This window comes from Mus musculus, chromosome 1 (genome assembly GCF_000001635.26).
Source record: "Mus musculus strain C57BL/6J chromosome 1, GRCm38.p6 C57BL/6J".
NCBI classification, from domain to species: domain Eukaryota; kingdom Metazoa; phylum Chordata; class Mammalia; order Rodentia; family Muridae; genus Mus; species Mus musculus.
In genome coordinates, this window is record NC_000067.6 from 77,366,364 (window position 1) to 77,386,775 (window position 20,412).

At 41.5% G+C, this 20,412-nt stretch overlaps 1 protein-coding gene across 3 annotated transcripts in view; it reads right to left on the reverse strand.

The window, feature by feature from the left end:
• Positions 1 to 818: 818 nt before the first annotated feature.
• The window catches only part of Epha4 (Eph receptor A4), a 147,926-nt gene continuing 128,332 nt past the window's right edge, over positions 819 to 20,412 (reverse strand). The window contains exons 12-18 of one of the 3 annotated variants that reach the window (XM_006496407.3): positions 17,160 to 17,221; positions 16,506 to 16,715; positions 14,501 to 14,650; positions 11,051 to 11,244; positions 8,379 to 8,563; positions 6,547 to 7,484; positions 819 to 3,308 (exon numbers count right to left, since the gene is read on the reverse strand). In XM_006496407.3, the coding sequence (XP_006496470.1) occupies positions 8,404 to 8,563; positions 11,051 to 11,244; positions 14,501 to 14,650; positions 16,506 to 16,715; positions 17,160 to 17,221 (776 nt within the window). In that variant the 3' untranslated portion in view covers positions 819 to 3,308; positions 6,547 to 7,484; positions 8,379 to 8,403. The remainder of the gene's footprint in view (positions 3,309 to 6,546; positions 7,485 to 8,378; positions 8,564 to 11,050; positions 11,245 to 14,500; positions 14,651 to 16,505; positions 16,716 to 17,159; positions 17,222 to 20,412) is intronic. The other 2 variants (XM_006496408.2, NM_007936.3) reach the window with 2 other exon arrangements.

Here is a 20,412-nt window from a genome sequence, read left to right on the forward strand (position 1 = left end):
TATCATAGATCCTACACACTGTCTCAAACATGGCAAAATATTTAACTTTTATAAAGACTCATAGCACTGTAATTACCAGTGGTACAAATAAGGAAACAGATCTAAGGTATGCAAGAATCTTACTCTGTATTGTATAATTAGTGAGCAGGGGATCACAGTCTAAAATGGAATATAGGATCTCAAGATCAGATTTTTAATGCACGGTTTTCAATGGCAAGGATTAGAAGCCAGTGCTTTTTCATGTACTGTGTATATATATATATTTACACTGTACTCTGTACATGTACAATTAAAATAACAATTAGTAAATTGGGCATAGCAGTAAATGCCTGTTATCCTGTACTCAGGAGGCTGAGATTTTGGAGGCTAACCTGGGTTACATAGATGGTGACGTTTTGTTTATTTTTCCAAAAAAATAAAAAAACAAACAAAAAATAAATGTTTTAATTAAAAAATTAATTAAATATTTAGAATCTTCTAAGTAAATACATTCAATCCGGAGTTAAGATTCTGTGTTTTCTCAAATGACAAATTATATAGCAATAGCATATAAATTGAACATATTGAAAAGATATAACCATAGCCAACCAAAGAAGAGTGGTATAAGCTTATAATCCCAGCTACTAGTGAGGCAGAAGCCAAATGATTTGCAGTTCACGGTAGGAATGGGCGTTAACACGAGTATCAGGCCATGCTCAGCAACCTACCAAGAGCTTGTCTTGATGGAACAAGAGGCTGGGCTTAGCTCTTTGGTGAAACATTTGTCCAAAAGGTGTCCCCAACACTGAAGAAAATGAAACAGAACAAAGACAACCAGATTTCAGGTTTGTATACGGCAACTACTTTATTACTTTCAAATGCAAACTCTTTGCATTTAGTTTGCTATTTTACAACTTTACAAACTAGGTATAAAAGACCATAAATAAATGACATAAGTTATGTGTACCTAAAGTTCATGAAGGGAAGAAAAAAATACCTTGACAAATAAAAACAAAATAGAAAAATCTATGGCTAACTCAAAAGATTGTTCAAAATTTGGAACATGTATGAACCAAGAGATGTTCAGCTAACTTCTTTTTCAGAATGAACTAAATTATAATATGCCTTATACATTCTAATTATAACCACAGTCCTTGCATATTCCAACAGACTTGGAGTAATACAAAATAAATACACTCTTCAGCGTTTATTAATACTTGATGTTATTTGGACAATGCTAAAGGAGTGAAAATATTGCTTCTAGAACTTTCCTTTACTGGTCAAAATTTAAGTGTCTTCAGACAAATAGTCGAGGCTATAGGAGTGTATGGATTAATACACGTCCCCTTCACAGATGAATACAAGAGGTCTCAGAACACACACAGTAATCATGTTGTGAACACAACCTTTCCTCTAGTCTTTAAAACACACCAGAACATTTCATTTAGAAGATCGCCAAAAAATAAAAACCTCAGAGCCTGCAGACACGTGGTGAAACGGCTTGATTTGGTGCAGGGAACAGCTCAAAGCTGTTTAGTAGATTTGACTAGATTTTAGCCTTCCAGCTCCCAAGGCCAGCGCTTGCTCCTGGGCTGGACACAGACCCAGAAGTTGACCTCCTCCCACCTGACCTCTGGGAAAGATGATGCACTCAGAGGTTCATCTTTTTTTTTTTTTTTACACCTATTTTTCAGGCATCAATGCATAGGCACATCCCTTTAAAAATATATTAAGGTCCCCTCAAAAGGGGTGAAATAACTTTGTCACTCTGGCATAGTTATGAGAATACAATGCCATACACCCTGTCAGAATGCAATAAATATTTATTGGTGATTTTCTTTACTTATTCAACAATATATGGTTCAGAATCTTTTCCCCGTTTTTTTTTTTTCTAATTCCCTGATTTGATGTTATAGCTTATATAAATGGCCACAGTTTCTGTGACCATAGCTCAGAATAAGCAAGGCAGCCTCTCAGGTTAAGTAAAATGGCAGTATGCTGGCTGGAGTTTGGTATACATATCCTGTCGATACTGAATCTTCATACACCAGAACTCCGATTCTAGAAGACTGGTATACTTTCAAGGGCATAAGTAGTTAGCTGCATATTAATTACCAGAACTTTCCACATGTAATTGGGGAACCTGGAATTGCTAGAGGCCATTTCATCCCAACTACATTAACCTCAAGAGCCACTGGCATGTATGTATTTTTCTGTGACACTGGGACACAAAGTATTACTCCAGACACATCATCTCAAGGCTGACACACATATCTTAAGTTCATCTTCCAAAAGTATATGAATTGCATATATTTGTTCGCATTCAACAAGTTCATTTATGCAGGGAAACAAAGGCGACTTATACTCCATCTGGGGTCACAAATTGGATTCCATCCCCTTCTCTCTCCATTGTGAAATCGGCGAGTCAGGCTTATATCTAAAAATCATTCCACCATCAAGGTGAAAACATCTGTCCAAAGAACTGCTTCTTAGGATGAATGTGACAGACACATTACACTTACAGATAAAGAACATGTAGCGTTTCCAAGCTGTCTTCCCAAGGGGACGGACATGGTCTCCGGGTCTTGTATATCATGTGACTCTTTCCTTATCTTTGAACTGGTAATAAACCAGAACTCTCCAGGTATAGCATTCCACAACATTCACAGGCAGTTCTAAGCATGAGGTTACACACACACACACACACACACACACACACCCCATACACACTCACATACACACACACACACACACACACACACACACTCTATGTACACACATCAAAAGAGATATTCAGGTCATATTTTAGTCTAGGAAAAAAATATATTTATATCACTGCAATGGCACACCCTGGGTAAAATGTCACTTTAGCATTGCGTATCGGAGGCAGCTTGCGGAACTGGCTTTGTTCTGCGTGGTGGCGCCTGACCTGGCGTCCATAGTAAAACCTGTAACATATGGTCACTTGCTGCCACACGGATGCAGCGGGGCCGTACAGGAATGAAATATGGAAATACGTATAAATAAAACCACAAGGAGTTTGGGAGCAAGGGCTCTGCAGAGCTGGTGCCTCGAGACAGCACATTCCTCAGTGCAGCTGAGAACAGATGCCAAAGCTGGATGTCGTTTTCCTGGGCGAAGGGGACTTGACACATTTCTTCTGCTGTTCAGGTGCAGGTGTTTTGTCGTGTCTTTGCCTCAAAAACCGGCAGAAGAGAAGCCAAAGAAAAACATTCAGAAGGAACGGTGGAGGGTGTGTTCTATTTTCTTCCAAGCGCTTATGTAATCAACAGGAAGGGCTGTGAGGCTGAGATACCAGAATCTATTCCCTGGAGAGAAAAGAGAGACAACAAATGTCAGCCAGTATTACCAGCCAATAGTCAACCAATCAGCTACACATCACGCTTCTATCAAATAGAAGCAAACACACAACATTTTGGGTTCCCAGAAAGTGACGAGGCTCGGTGCGTACTGAGTCCCATTAATATGTACCTTGAATACAAACTAGTAAGAACAACTCACTTGTCAATACAGAGGCTGATTATAATTACCCTATTATTGTTGTTATTGTTTGAGACAGGGTCTCACTCTGTCACCTGTCTGGTCTTGAACTCCAAGAGATCCACCTGCCTCTGCCACCTGAGTGATAGGATTGAAGGCATGAGCCACTACATCTGGCTATTCAAACTATTATTTAAAAAAAAGAGAGAGCTGGGCATAGTGGTACAAACTTTTAATTTCAGCACTCAGGAGACAGAGGCAGGTGGATCTGTATGAGTTTGAAGCTCGACTCATTTACATAACAAGTTTCAGGCCAGGGCAGGCTATATAGTAAGACTGTCTCATGAACAAAACCAAACAAAACCTAACTAACCAACTAAAATTAACTAACTAACTAAAAAGGAACAGGATCGAACATATTTTCTAGCTATTCCTTTCTGGGAAGTAATAAACCGTAGCTTTTGAAACCTGGCCATGCATAGACTCCATCAGGCATACATACATACATACATGCTCACATGAAGGACAAGGAGAATATGAACTTGACCTTAAAACTCCAATATATAAGCACACCATATATATGCACAGGCAACATTTGGATAGAAAGTTTCTTTTGCTACGTCTGCACCCTTCAGGCTACAGTCCCCTTCTTCATTTGATGTGGGACTGGGGGGGGGGGGTGTTGCTGGGCTTGTTTATGGATATTTAAGGTGAGAAGGAAGGGACTGTGAAAGTTGACATCTAGTAAACATCAGAGTAAGATAAGAGTCCGAGGCAGCTAGTTCCCTTATTAGTCGAAGCCAAGGAAGCCGTGTGGTCTACGAAGGGCTTATAACACATAAAATAAAATGCAATGTGCTTCAATACACAAAACTGCTGCTCTTTTGAGTTAGTCACCGGACATGCAAATATCTTTACAACTGTGTCCTTTAATACTGCTATATTGATACATATTCCCTCCCAGCCTCCCATAAACCAAAGCAAAGGAGCTCCATCTGCCTGGTGCTCGGCACACGAACGGCCCTTTGACCACCGGGCCACAAGCAGAGGACACGTGGTGAACCTGGATGAGGTGGGAGAGAAGGCACCTGTCCCTCTGGGGAGCTCTCTGCAAGAGCAGTTCTCACATGCACACACGCCATGTCGGGAAAGCTATTATTATGAAGGTATCATTATCTCTCTAATTTACAGGTGGAGGGACTGAGTTAGGAAGCAAAGTGGGGCGAGTTTCCAGTGTCAACGTTTCGGTTGGCTTTAGACCGCATAGCTGTCGGGATGCCAGAGTCTGGCTCTGTGCCCTGGGAAACAGTGTGGCTTTCCTATTGTTCTCATGGCTCTCTGCTAAAAGTTCAGGAGGCAGTAAACACTTTTACTGCTCCTTGGGTATTATTGCAGACACTTGGGATGCCCTTTATTGGCCTTTCCATGGATTTGTTTGACTCTACCATAGGGATATGGTTAAGACTAAGTAAGTAAGACTCAGAAGGTGGCCTTTGAATGATGTAACTTTCCAAATTATTCCGTTTGCAGAGATAACTGCCAGGGAGTGAGAAAAGGACCTCAGCACTGTAAACAATGTTCACTGGTTAGAATACGGTAGCGAGGTTGTGCTTTGAACACATTCCGTGTTTAGAAAAACATGTCACGCCTCAAGTCGGTGACTTTAGAAACGGAAACCTTTTAATCCTTCAGTGCCGGCTTCGAGGCAATGTATAATTCCATAACTCTTTCTTATTGGAATAGGACTGCAGAGGTTAAAAACAAAGTACTTGGACGAGTGAGATGGCTCAGTGGATACAGGTGCCTGATGCCAAGCCTAATGACCTGAGTTCGATCCCTGGGACCCACATGTAGAACTGACTTTTGTATGTTCTTGTCCTTTAACCTCCAGACATCACACACACACACACACACACTCCAAAAATCAATGTGCCCCAAAATTTCCACAGCTTCTTAAAACTTTTTTTTTGTAAATCAAAACAAGCCAAAAGAAGAGAGAGAGAGAGAGAGAGAGAGAGAGAGAGAGAGAGCAGATCCCCACCCATATTTGTCAACTCTAGCATGGTAAAAAAAAATCAAGAACTCCTAGACTTCAGCAAAAGCAGAGATAAAACAAAACTTGTTGGAGTACTTAAAAAAAAAATCCCTTGGGAAGAGAAAAGCTTTTTACAACTAATATTGTAAGAAAAGTTTTTACTAAACTGTCATAATTTGACAGCAAATTTAGTATTCCTTACTCTATAAGAAATAGCTTTCAGGGAAAAAATGAGAGAGAAAGAGAGAGAAAGAGAGAGAGAGAGAGAGAGATCATGTAAGTACGTAACTTTGCCAAGGTCTTGGTTAAAAGTGATAAAAACTAAAATAGTTAACCCATAAATCGTAGCACAAAGTTGGGTCTTTCACATCTAGGAATGCATCTAGGAACATAATATACCTGTTTCATGAAGAAAGTTCTTGAACTTAAAGAGACACTGGATGCTGCTAGTGGAGTACAAGATGAAAGTACATTTTAGTAGGTCACTTTCTGACAATGAGGAAGTGACAGCTATTTCCAGTCACACCATTGACTCGATAAATCCTCCAGGGCTAAACTGGTCTGGTCTAGGGGTTACCAGGATAAGAGAGTTATAAACGGTTCCTTATTTAAGGGACTCCCCCAAAAGATAGAGAGCACAGTTCAGTACTTAGGCTCCTAACACTACATCTGAGATCCAGGTATTAACCAACAGGCCTGGCCTCAGTGAATGGCATTAAAGGGCAAAGGGACCCTTCTTGAGAGAAAGACAGCCAGTGGTGAGTATAGGATCCGGCCACATGACCTTGACCTCACTTCAAGGAATGATCCTTCTTGAAGAATAACAGGGGAGCCATATTAGTCTTGGTGTCTTCTACTATGCAAAGAGAATTGGAATCTCACACAACCTGGCACCTGACATGAGTGTTTCAATAGGAAACAAGCTAAGAGAGAGACAGATAGAGAGAGAGAGAGAGACAGAGAGAGTGAGAGAGAGAAAGAGAGAGAGAGAGAGATTTGCCAGAAAGTCATTGCTCATTCTTTCAACTTACCTTGTAAATTTGGGAGTTGCCTCTTTGAAGGGGTGTGTGTGTGTGTGTGTGAAAATTCTCCATTCAGGATTGTCTCAGCCCACTATCCATAAGGTAGTTATGAGAAGTTTGTAGCATTCTCAAAGAAGACTTTATATGGCACAGCCTCAGCCCCAAAGAGACCTCATTTGTCCAGTTAGGGTTAATAGGTCTTGGGAGTTCGCATGTTTTAAAAATCCATTTTCTTTTCTTTCTAACCCCCCCTATGTCATAAAAATCCACCAGGTGTCCTGGCCATTGAAGAGGCAGCATGAATGGGCCAAGTGGCTTTCACCTGGATTTTCTTCTGTGGTATAAACCGAGCCCTGAAAGCCACCATTGAGTCCTTTAACAGTGCTCCTGGGCACAGCAGGTCTTCTTTCTGGTAAGGAGTGATGACTGTTATTAATGCCACAGATGAAATCCTTCCCTTGAAATTCCAGACAGAGAAAGGATTAGGGTGACTTGAAAAGCCTCTGACGGGAAATACAGCATCGAAACTCAGAGGCAGAGTTTTATTTATATAAGTACATGTATTTTACACACCAGCGATGGACAGAGTTCTTCTGAGAAATTACTGGCTCCAGGTTTAATTCTGATGATCAAGGTCATTCATTATAAGCCCCATGGTTTCAGCAATCTCTTACACCAAGCAACGCTGCAGATATTTTTGTTTTTGTTTTTTGTTTGTTTGTTTTCCTTTAATTTCAGAGGGCGAAGACAAAGTAAAAAAAGTGCAGTTCTTCAATTAAAGTGCATGGATGAGGTAAACTATTCGAGAGTTTTGAGTCTATTCGGTACTGGCTCAGACAGGAACCATCCTGCCATGCATCTGCTGCATCTGGGTTCGCATCGCCTGGACGCTGCTCAAAATCTTATTCTGGTGCGTGATGGCGGTGATGCCAATTCTCGCCAGGTCGCTGCAGGTGGGGCCGAGAGAAGGGGAGAGAAAGTCATGAGGGGTACGGAGAACCTCCTCCTCAAGGTTTCATGCAGACACACATTTGAATCTGCCACAATTAGTACAGTACAAGGCAGGTGTATACATGTCTCATTCAGACATCCAATACAACAATGCAGGTACTATATAAAGGTCGTGTAAAATTATACTCAACCAAAATGAGAGGCATTCCATGTAGTGGGTTTGGCCTAATGTTGTTTGTATTGTAATGTTAATTTGGGTCCCCCCCCCGTCCCCCCCCCCCCCCCCCGCCCAAATTGTTTACAGGAGAGAGCCCACACATATGCACATAACACACTGAGGGAACCCGCCCCCAGTTGGTTCTGATTGGCTAATAAAGATACGGGCAGCCAATGGCTGGACAGGGCAGAGGCTGAGGTATTTAGGATTCCTGGGCTTGGGACTGGAGGGGATTGAGAAAGAGATCCGCCTCCCTGAGAGAGAGTGGCCCAGAGCACCACCCAGTTGAGCACCCTCTGGGCCCAGAACAGCCAAGATAAAACACAAAATTTAGTAAGTTGTAACTCAGAATTATCAGTGAGAGGTAGATTCTCTCAGTAGTGGAGGTCAGGCAATAGCCCAGCTATTATGCTGATTAGGACATATCAAAATCTAAAGGCTATCTATGTGTCTGTCTTTCATTCAGGAATGTTAAACATTGAGGCTGGTGGTGAACCCGCCGCCGAGATTTATTTATTAATTTTTAATACAACAATTCCAGGTTTCTTCTCTCTCTCTCTCTCTCTCTCTCTCTCTCTCTCTCTCTCTCTCTCTCTCTCTCTCTCTTTAATGAGTAGGGAATGAGTATGAAGCTCAAAGCACAACAGGCAAATACTATGAAATCTCGATTTACCCTTTGGTGTTACATCGCTGAGTACTTACTCCTGGCTCATGTGAACCACGGCTTCTAGTGTCGTGTACCCGGCGGCCGTGAAGTTGTCCTTATACCGGTCCATTTTGATGGCCTGCAGCCAGTCGCCCACTGATACTACAGCAGAGAATTCAGGGGAGCTGGGATCTAACAAGGCTGTGTTTGGTCTGAAAAGAGAATGAGAATCAGACAGGCCAGGGTAACAGAGGGCCAAACTTTTAAATGGAATAGATGTCATTCAAAATTAACACGTGCTTTTCTTTTCTTTTTTTCTTTTTTTTTTTCTTTTTTTTTTTTTTTTTTTGGTCTTCACAGCCCTCACTTTAGGTGTGCAACTCAGGGAACTGAGACTCATAGCAGGTCCCTGATCATCCTAACTTGGTAGAGAATGAGGGAGGTAGAGAAAGCCTGTGCTTGTACAGTCTTTGGAGAAAGAATCCATTTTCCATCAGGATTGTATACCACAGACATTAGTTCAGCAACCATGGACAACTCAGTGAATCAAAGGGAGAAGACTTGGGAGCTTGCTAGCTGACAGGCGTGATGGAAGCTGAGCGAGCAGAGAGAGTTCCGGTCCAGCATGCTCTAAGCTAGGTGTGCGAGACATGCTCTGTGTGCCTCCCCACAAAGCCAGGACAGGGGGAGGCAATCCATTCCTGAAGCAACCTAGGCCCAACTAGCACATGCAAAGACCAGGGGGTGGAAAAATGGCACTGTGATTGCTCTATGGATTTGGGTATAAGCTCCTCAAATTCCTCTGCTAACTATTCCAATAAAGTCAAAGCACTTCTTAACTTTGTTATTAATTTGTTCATTCTTAAGCCAGGAATTTACTGTCAGATCAATAGTGACTGGTCTCAGGCATTCTGCCTTTCCTCATGATGGAGCTCCATGAAGAATCTCCCATCCATCAAAGTCTTTAGGAGACTTAAGAGTCGTCATTACCTCTCTACTGAATGGCCACAGGCTAGCCCTTCAAAGAGACATTTTATAACATATCTATTGTAATTTCCTGCACAGAAAAAAGGTGCTCTTAAGTTTCCCTTTCCCCTTAAAACCATAGAAATTCTGTGTCTGATTTTAACATTTTAGCCTAAATCTATGATTGTGCACAGTTAGGTTGGAATAATGTCTTCAAATTAGGACAAAAAATTTTTTTTCTTATGAAAAAAAAAAAAAACAGAAGAAAGTTATTGTGATGTCTTGATTTGTTTTTTTTATACAGAATCAATCCAATCCTTGAAAAGCTTTCATGTTTGATCTAAATTATTTTCATTTGTATTATCTTCCTTTTACATGAATACTTTGACAAAAACTAATTTTACAGCAATCAGTTTTGTGTTTCAATAACTTGTCTCTCTGACCTTCCTCTTGTATCTGTCAGTTCAGTTGTCTCTGAGTGAGATTCAGCAACTGTTTACAAGGTCGAATTCTCCTAATTTTGAGTTAATAACATTACCACATAGAATTTTATATCTGTCATTAAGTGGGGGGGGGGGGAGAGGTAGCACCACAGCATTTGTTGTTAAACAAAAGTCAAATCATTTATTAGTAATTTCAGCCTAGGCATGTCATGAACAGGGTTCCAACTGACTGACAAGGTCAGAAAACCTCAAGGTGAAAATATCTCCCCTGGGTGTCAGTTAGTCACTGCCTGGCTTGTTCTGAAGTCTCCGTTCTCTTTGGAGAATAGCACAGTTGCCTAATTTTGTGCTAAGTCATGTCCCGTATTCTATTATATCCTATTATCATCAATAATGACAGGCATTATTTAAGTACTATTATCAAGAAAAAGTTCAAAACTGAAAAAAATATATGCTGTGACTCAACCTGTTCTATTCCTTGGTACAAGACAGGCATTATGCAGTACTAGTGGCAGAAGAGCTTTTCATATCGATCTAAATGCTAAGAAAAGTGCCAAATACCAAAAGAAAGAAAGAAAGAGAGAAAGAAAGAAAGAAAGAAAGAAAGAAAAAAAGAAAAAAGGAAAAAGAAAAAAAATAAAAAGACCTTAAAAATATCTCTGCCCTGCTTCTCCCCACAAAAGGACACAGATGAAGGCAAGAAAGTAGGGAACATTCACCCTGGGAACTGAAAAAAAAAAACTGTTAGACCTGGAAAGAAGGCTTGGGGGCCATTTTAATCTTTCCAAGAATAGGGCAAAAAGATAGCCTCCACATGTTAGAAGATGTCCTTCTTCAAATAATAAAGTTATCCACGGTCCCAGCTAAGATGTAGAGTTTAGCCACATTTAGTGTTATTCCAGAGATTGATGCTCACTCAAAGCAAGCCCAAGTCTTATCATTTTTGACATAACAGTCTAAACAACAGGCCTTTCTACCCTGATCTACACCAGATGAGTCTTGTGTCTAGGTGTTGTCCTGAATCTGTTGACAGGAAATCCTATTCTTTTAAGGAAACTTCCTGGTGAATCATGGCTCTGGGACCTTTCCTTTTTTTTTTTTTTTCTTTTTTTTTTTTTTATTTCACAGACCAATCAGCTTCTTCAGGCTCAGAGTAATTGAAGAAGTTACCCAGGTTGCAGAGCTCAGAGGTAGCCTGTGACTTTGCAAAGCAGGAATCAGGATGCACTGCTCTTGCCTGTCACAAATGATGCGGTCCCTCATACATCATTACTAGTAACCATGACAAACCTGGAACTCTCCGACCCTGTCCTCTTCAGGCTGTTGGGATTGCGGATGAGTTTGTCCAGCATGTTGACGATCTGCCCAAATTTAGGCCTGTCACTTCTCTCTTTCTGCCAGCAGTCCAGCATTAACTGATGGAGGGCAATGGGGCAGTCCATTGGAGGGGGTAGCCGGTACCCTTCCTCGATGGCTTTGATCACCTAGAGAAGACAAAAGGACACTGTGGTGAGCTGCCAGCAGGCTAAGCGTGGGCACAGCTCCAACTCCTTTACAGAAGCCAAAGCTAGGTATTGCTGGCAACGGGGGAGAAAAGCCAGCTGTTAAATGGAAGTGATGCCAATCTCAAACTCGAACGAAAGATGCATTGATATTCCAAAGTGATTAGGACCCAATTAGATCACAGCATGGTGTCGGAGCTTTGGTGACAGCCCTCCAACATCACAGGGTCCTGTCTGCACTCCACCATTCAGCTTCGGCACATCTACACACTCCAGTGAAAGCCACCAGTGCCAGGCATCCTTGAGGAAGTAATTCCAAATTGGAAGTCCCTAGGCATCATTTCAGCCCTGTGTAACCTCACTCAGTAGCTACTGTATCAGCATCAGTGCCTAGTCATTTTCTCTATAGGAGATCTGCACTCTTATGCATCAACTGGGTCTGTCTTGGCCACAGTCCTCTGCTGATGAACTCTATTCAAAGTGCTAATAAGTCAATTCTTGAAAATATATTCGAATCCATTCATATTATAAGGCAGATCCTGTGCATTAAAGGAAATTTCAGTGGTAGGTGTCTATTGTCTTATTGTTCAAGGCCATTTGGTGTCGTTTGTCTTCCTGCTTAATTAGATACAGGAACCATTCTTCTCTTCTAATTTAGTCCTTCTCATGTGTCTTCACAGACAGGACATTGGTTCTCTTCCAGTCTCCACCCACATCCCTCTTGTTTTCTGAGATAGGATCTAACAACGTAGTTCAGTTTGCTGGCCTCCCAATGGACATCTTCCTGCCTCAGCCACCATGCTTGGCTCATACTACCTTCACACTGACTTTTTCTATAATCCCCTCCCCACTGGGACCCGAATCCAGTATAGGTGATTTGGCAGGAAAGACTCCGGCCAACTTTAGGAGGGGGAACTCTTCACACAGAGTCTCAGGCATAATAAGCCTTGTTAATGAGCAGCCTCAGATATTGGAAGCAGTTTTGTTTGATACCTTAAGCCTTTTTATTTGTCATTTTCTTTTTCTTTGCCCCTCCCCAAATGATCGCTGCCCAGAATTCAAAGTACTGCGGCCATCCCATAACCACACTGGATCTGTCCCTCAAGGGGCTATTGACTGTTGAGAAAACTGGCCAGGGCAGAAAACAGTCAGTTCGAGTAGATCTCGATTCTAGGCATAAATTTGACGGCTGTCTTTTCAGCCAGCACATGGCTTCAGTCTAGCAATCATCATTTGATGGAGGACCACCTCCCCAAGTATTTTTCAATATTTTACTGTATCCGAATTATGTGCTTCTCCTTCTAAAAGAGATGTTTCTGCTCTACCTCCTGTAAGGTCTTTGTATTTAATTTTAATTTTGGCAAGCACATTAGGTCAGTTTGAGCCTCTTATTCCTTTTATCTTTCCAAATGCATGGTATTGACTTTGGAGTTGATGAAAGCATTCTCCGTTGATGAGGATGCAGAGAGCACTGGGCTGATGCCTGGAGAACTCACACTGGTGAGCATGCGCTCTCTGCGCTCTCCCAGGCTCCTTACCCACGCATGGCCAGCTGGAAAGATGGCTTTTAGGTTAACAAAGCATGTTTTTCAGCTCACTGCTGAATCTCTTGGGTGGGGAAACCATTTCTTTCTTTAAAAAAAAAATTACTAAGTTTTGTGTGTTTTCCCTGGTTCTGTCATTGTATTTGTCATTGCCCAGTGATGTCATTTACATTTCCTAATGATTCCCCAAATCCAGACAGACAATATATAAATGATATTATCAGTATTATTTGTGAGCAAGAAACGGCCACAAAGCCACCCAAATGCAAAGTATTGCTCTACAGAAATAAAGAAACTGTCAAAATTATGAAGTCTGAGAATAGGTAGGGCAGCAGTGTTGTTCACTTTCATAGACACACATTTATCTGGGACTCTCAATTGAAATAAAGGAAGGTTAATGACAAACAACTCATTATGTGAAGTCAAGCTCACCGTGCTCTGAGGGACTGAATCCAAACACTATTGAAAGAGAATTCTTGAAGACATCTATAAGCGATAATCCCTTTACACAATGGACTCCACAGCATTCACCCCACACACCACCCAGTCTTTATCCATCTTGTATTGACCCATCATTCTAGCTGTCATCTTCCATCCTGTCCACTTTGGATCCTCTTTTATGAATGGTAGATGCACAATGCCAGTGCTACAACTCTTTTTTAAAACTGGGTAGGCACAGCAGCTAAATCCCCGCTCGGCCACTTACATGTGAACACAAGGCCTCCCGATTGGTGTGATCCACCTTCTGCTTGTTGGAACTTGTGGTTCTAGTCAAGTCATTTGGCCCTTTAACTGTGTGGGGTTTGTAATTTCCTATTGTGTTAGGGAGATGAGGCCAATGCACAGACACCGTTCCACGTCAGAATCAAGTTTTACAAGAAAAGCTTTCCAAAATATACTTTTAAGGGCTCAGCTTGCTCAGTTTACAGCAGAGCATGACACCCTCAAAGCATCATTTTCATTGATAAGTTAAATATAACATTGTAAACTCTCTTCTATAATGTCCTACCATGAGTAAATAGTAGTAGAGTTTGGAAGTTATGGGGACTGGGGGTCACTTCATTTCTAATCCTAAAAATTTTTACCAGAATTAACTAAGTCATGTTGTAGGAAATCCCTGATCTGGGCCTCACTGTGTTGTGCATTTGTTTTTCCCTTCCTCACTGGAGATGTCTGTAATTAAATTCTATTAGCCTGGAATCTTATTAGTGTCATTATTGAATGCGTCTCTGAAATTGCATGCATCGTAGATACTCCCTCTCGAACTAGTCCAGATGGTACATTTAAAGGGATGTGCAGAATTTACAAAGGGTCATTTAGTGAAGCTTTATTTAAGAGTCCTTGAGGGCCAAGGTCTAATTACAACTATAGCAGTTTTAAAATATTCACTAGGTTTCTTTCAACAAAAAACTTTTGTGTCGATTTTACCACATGTGAAATAGGTTTCCTTACAAACTTCACATTGTTTATTTATCTATAAATTCATGAATGTACTTCTTCCCCTACACGAAACATTGGAAATAATTTAATTTTGGTCTTGAAACCAAGTCACTGATGGGTTATAATGTGGAGTGAGGTTATTAGGTATATTTACTTATATTTAAAACATTGACTTTAATGTATTATTTCAAACCCAATGCTTACTTAACCATAGGGTAATATACAACTTCCTGAAGCTCAGGGTAAAAACTCACATCTTGATTGGACATATCCCAGTACGGTCTCTCTCCATATGACATCACTTCCCACATAACGATTCCGTAGCTCCAGACATCACTGGCTGAGGTAAATTTACGATACGCAATTGCTTCTGGCGCAGTCCACCGGATAGGAATCTTGCCACCCTGTGAAACATGTCAGCTATCAGAAGTTTCCTCACTTTCCCACCGATGTGCCGGCCAGTTTTGTTTCTGAATGCTGGGACTACTTGATAGAGAGAGGACAGCATTCCTGAGGTAGCTCTCGGTAACAACAGACTTGTTTATTCCAGCTGAAGCCTTTTAGGTTGAGGCAGATCTCTGTACGGGTTTGCTAACCACAGGGAAGTCAATGAGTAATCTGCCTAATTATCCTGAGTGCTGCTTAGGGCAGTATTATAGAGAGGAAATCCCAGGTTTTACATAAATACATATGTTATTTGGGGCATATCAAAGGATATATAGCTTATGTTTGTTTTGCCTTCTTACTGCCTTTCCCTCATGCAGCCTTGCAGAAGGCTTTGCTTGATACTGACAGAAAATATTGAACAAGAACAAGGAAGAGTGCAAATACGGACATTTTCTATCCACCATACTGCTGCCCTAGTCTTAGGTAGCATGGCAAACATTACTCAATATAATCTAAAAGGCAATAGGCCCTTGGAAAATGTCAGTATGTTTTTATGAGGGAAAGTCTACTTTTTAGCTAAATTATTTTTCAAAAATTTAAAAATCACAGAAAATGATTCACTAAGAAATCATCACCCAGACAAAGAGGAAATGTTTTCCAAAAACAAAGCTAAACTACACTAAACATCTTTCATGTTTCTTGCTTGATCACACTTTTCTACTTGATTCTTCTTGTAAAAAAAGTTTGGTTTTTTGTTTCCTTTTTTCCCAGTTGAGTTTCAAATTTCCTAATGTTCTGCCTAGAGAAAGGATCTTGAATTTAGGTCCACACATGGTTCCATCAGCCAGCGTTTAGGATTTGCCTTATAAGTCACTTGGAATTACTTTCCTGTTCTGTGGTTCACTATGAAAAAAACCCAGCCTACTGTGTCCACATCCCGTATTTATGGATGGGCACATTTGCTGCCCTCACATATTTTGCTAAGGGAATTACCTATCTACATGTATTTCCAATATTGAAAATGGCAATAAAAAAAATCTCTTGAGCTGGGCATAGATACCCTCCTCAGAATTGAGAAGGGGACCTGTATGCAGATAGGAATTACTTGAGGGTGGGGCCTTTATTCCTTTCCAATGTTCTTTTCTGATGGTCAGGCTAAGACAGCACACATTCTGTCCCTACCCCGAGCATTCCTTTCTGATCTAGTTCCTAGATCCTGATCTATCCGTGCTAAAGTGAAAGCCATCAGATATTGAGAAATGCTCTATATGTTCTGCACGTACATTCACAAATTCACTAGCCAATGAGTAGAAATATTGCTTTGGCTTGTCTAGAACATGAAATTTTGAATGGAAAAGAACCAAGTAGAAAGCTCAGAAAGGAAAAGGAGTACAGAAGGAAGATGGGGGAAAAAAATCAGAAAATCAAGAGAACTCTAGCATTACATCGATATATATTTGATATACATATATACATATACAATAAGTCATCCAGCCTCCTGATTTTCATAATAATGTATCATTTGTTGAGTAAATTTGGCCTTGACTCTGGCTTCTGATTTGGCTCAATTTTAAAGATACCCTCTCATTGTTCATGAACACTTTGCCCAAGAAAATTCAGAGGAAAGAGAATTCATTTTGCTTGTAATTTGTGACTCTATAAAATGGTCACCCATTAGAGTTGGCTTCAAATCCTCTTTTTTTTTTTTTAAGTCATGCTTTTAAAAAAAATGAATGCAGAAATATGGAGAGGGCCTGAAGGACAAGTAAACTTAAAAAAAAAAAATTAGGAAGAGTTCCAAGCTCAAGATGACAAGAGAAGATCAGTTTCATGAGAGTGCATGCCATGCCAGAGGTGGCAAACGGTCCTTACCCTGGTAGTGTAGGCTGCTTCGGGGTCATCCTCCAGCACCCTGGACATGCCAAAGTCAGACACCTTGCAGACCAAGTTGCTGTTTACCAGGATGTTCCTGGCAGCCAGGTCTCGATGCACATAGCTCATATCAGATAAGTACTTCATCCCCGAGCCAATGCCCCGGAGCATGCCCACCAGCTGAATGACTGTAAAGCGGCCATCATTCTTCTGCAGAGGAAGAGAGTGGGAACGGTCCCATTAACATCAGGGCAAATCAATTACCACCAAGCAGTTATTCCTAGACTCTTTTTGAATATCTGTATCCGGCGAGCAATGAAACTCAGCATTATTTCCGGGCCTTTCTGAGCAAAGTCACTAATCCAACGAGTAAGAGTGTACTCAAGGAGCTGGGTTGGCTTCCTGTGATAGATGGAAATTGTCCAAGTGCAATGAATTCATGGCACAAAGAGCCCTCCGGTGTGAGAATAAATCAAATTCTACCTTCATTGCCCATGGATTATTCAATAGCCTTAAGAATCACACCAGATTCCATGTCTCTTCCTGAATCCTACTGAACAAATCTCACGAACGCAATGGAACAGAGCGTATACAAGGAATCTGCTAGTGACTGGCTACTAGTATTCCCTGGCTTCATAGAAAGTAGACACATACCCTGAGGAAAGCATCCAAGGAGCCGTTCTCCATGTACTCCGTTATGATCATTACCGGTTTACCTAGAGTTTCCAAGAGAAAAACAAAAACTCTCCGTGAGCAGTGCCGTTAATGAGATAAAAATGGGCCGCGCGGAATTTTACTGCCAAGACACCTGTCTTGTGCGATCTAATTTAATTAAAACAAGCCAAGCTTCTGCCTCAGCTGTGGGGAGCAACGAATGAAATATTCAAAGGACACATAGGCTTACATTCCATCTGGAAGGTTTAACCCTTCGGATGGCTTGTTGACAGGGCCCTTAACAAAAGTGGCCTCTGGTATCCAGGGATCACATGAATGGATAATTGCTCTCTTAAACAACGGGGGAGGGGGGAGATGATAAATGGGTAGGCCTGTTGAAAAGCCGGGGGGGGGGTTAGAATAATTCATTGATTTTTATCCCCAGAAGAGCATCTCAAGTGATGCTAAATTCTGTGGACAGAGAAAGCTGCTTCTTTAGAGAAAGTCAAGTTTTGTAGTGCTGCAGTTATACTGAATACTTCATTATTCATGAAACCTGAAGCACACACCATATAGGATCCTGCTCCCTTCTCTCGCTCTTGTCCTGGGCTCTGTGATTTCCCGTACTTTCTCACATCACACATCTGTTCTATGTGCTTCCTTTAACAACTTATCTTATAAGACAAACAAATCCTTTTTGGAGAGTTAGTTTGTTTCCATTCCCCCCCCCCTCTGGAGACAATATGAAGTTGGAGCGATAGGGAGGTGTGGAGGAGGGGACAGAATATGAGAAAATATATTGTATATATTTTAATAAATAAGTAAAATCTTAAAACTAAATAAAGTTATTTGTGAAGACAAATAACTTCATCTGAGACAGGAGCTTGAATCCATTGTTTGAGCAAAAGAGTCGGGAGGTCTATCGGGACTTGTGGGAAAAATCAGCGTCTTCCTTTTGCTTCAGCTCTTCTGTGGAACCTTCGGAAATAACCTTTCTTTAATTTCTTACAGGCAACGAATTAAATTAGGATCTGAAATTTTCTTTTCAAGAGGTACTGTTACAGGGTGGGAAAGGGGGAGTTAGCAAGCGTCGTAACCCTGCTTTTTTTGTGTCACTAAGAGAAAGTGTGGAGGGGAGAGTACAGAGCTACAGATCCCCTTGATGAAAGCAACCCCTAAGCGGATGAAAATAGTTACTTTTATTGTTCTTGCTGATTGGACTTCGTGATTTAGTCATAAAATAGGCGAGGGCTATCTTACTGCTGAAAAGCACCTTTTATTTGGAAATCAGTACATTCCCAACCCAAAGATGGAGTGCAGAAGGGAGAGGCGCTTCAGAGGCAAGAATTTAGAAGTTTTAATTTCAATGAAGTTCAATTTATTCTTGGCTGACTCTCTCTCTCTCTCTCTCTCTGTGTGTGTGTGTGTGTGTGTGTGTGTGTGTGTGTGTGTGTCAAGCACTTTAAACTAGAGAATGACGCCATTCAGACTTCCAGCGAGGAACAGAAGTCAGAACTACACAAGGCCACTAAGAATGGCTCTGGCCTTGCTGAAAGGGGTCCTCCGGTGCTCCCTTCTCGCCTTGCTCAGTTCCATCCACGTAGGAAGGGCCCCATTCTCAGCACATTTGCCCTCCCCAAGTCCTGGGCCTCAACAAAACCACCTGCGTGAATCTTAGTCATCCTGCCTCCATCAAAAGATACTTTGTCAACTAATGAGGAAAAGTCTGCTCTCTCGGCCAAGCGCTAACACCTAATTCCATTTTACCTGTTCCCTCTGGAGCTTTCCAGAAGAGAAGATCCAAGAGTGGGGAAAGGGAAAAATTTATGGTGTCCCCCCCCCCCAACACTTCGCACCCCTCCCCCTCCCTTCCCTGGAATCTAGATAGTTTCTCCAGGGAGCTGGTTGGTCATGAGACAACACGCTTTGATGGGACCCTTTCACCCTCACAGCTCCCTAGCCTGTCTCCTCCCATTCTATTCAAGTTTCCTGTATTCTCTAGTCTGTTGTACCCCACAAGCTCCTTCTTCGGAGTTGGAGAGGACAGAAGAAAAACAAGGGATGTCTTAGGGGTGCTGTGAGAAAGGGTAAATATCACTGGGTTATTCTTGCCTAGCTCTACAAAGGTAAGAACAATCCGTCAGGAGTGGGTTTGGGATGGAGATGGCTGCTTCCCTCCAAGAGGCAGGGATTCCGAGGGGAGGGGACAGAAGGGGAGGAGACCCCAACAACTTCTCTGGTGGAAATTTTTAAATCATTTTAATTCAGTGACAACTGCATTATGCAAATGAACCCAGTCGTTTGTAACAGTTACAGCTGTAATAGCTACGGGTTTTTAAAGGCGCGGTGGGACTTTAACACAAAGATCCCCTGTTTCTTCTCTCTTCCGCAGAGGTGCTAGGAAAATCACTGTCTGCTGCAGGAAAAACACGGGGAGTAGAACAGAGCCCCCTTTTCTAGAAAAGGGACCTGCAGAAGTATTTAAAGGGAATGTTATCTTTTAATTAAAGTAGTGAAGGGCTTGGGCAGCTTCGAAGGCCACAGGCAACAGAAAAATATCCTGTCTGTAAAACCAATCTTAAAAAGCAAATAGAACTATTCTATGCTAATTATAACCTTCACCTGAGGTAGAAATTATATGTCCTTAGCATCAAATTTCCCTTTTTGAAGAATTCTCAATGTGAGGAGAGATGCACTCCTTCAGACATAATAACACCCGTTAACACTTAAAGAGGTGTGTGTGTGTGTGTATAATTTGCCATTGTGCAATACAAACTACTTTAAATATTTTATTTCCTTCCCTAAATATCTTTGCAAGGCAAGCTTTATTTATCTCCATTTTTATAGATGAGAACAGTAAAACAAAAGACTGACCAACCCATCAAAGCCACCACCAGCTTCTGATAACAGCTGTCAGCAAACACTTCATCATAAGGTCAGTTACTCTCCAAATGGATCAGGGACCCATGTTAGCCTCCCCTTTACTGAGTCCTTCATAGGAAGGAAAACCCAGGTGGCTCTCCCCATCCCCACCCAACATTCAAACTGCTTTTAGAGGAGACCCAGGGAACTTTTAAAAGCTAAGAGAACACATCTACTTAAAACTATTTCCTTAGAATACAGGGGAGGGCATGTATGCCACAAGGAACTTGTCCTAAAGTCAAAGGACAATCTTTAGGAGTAAAGTTCTCTCCTTCCAGCCAAGCAGGTTCCTAAGACTGAACTCAGGCCATCAAGCTTGGCAGCAAGCACA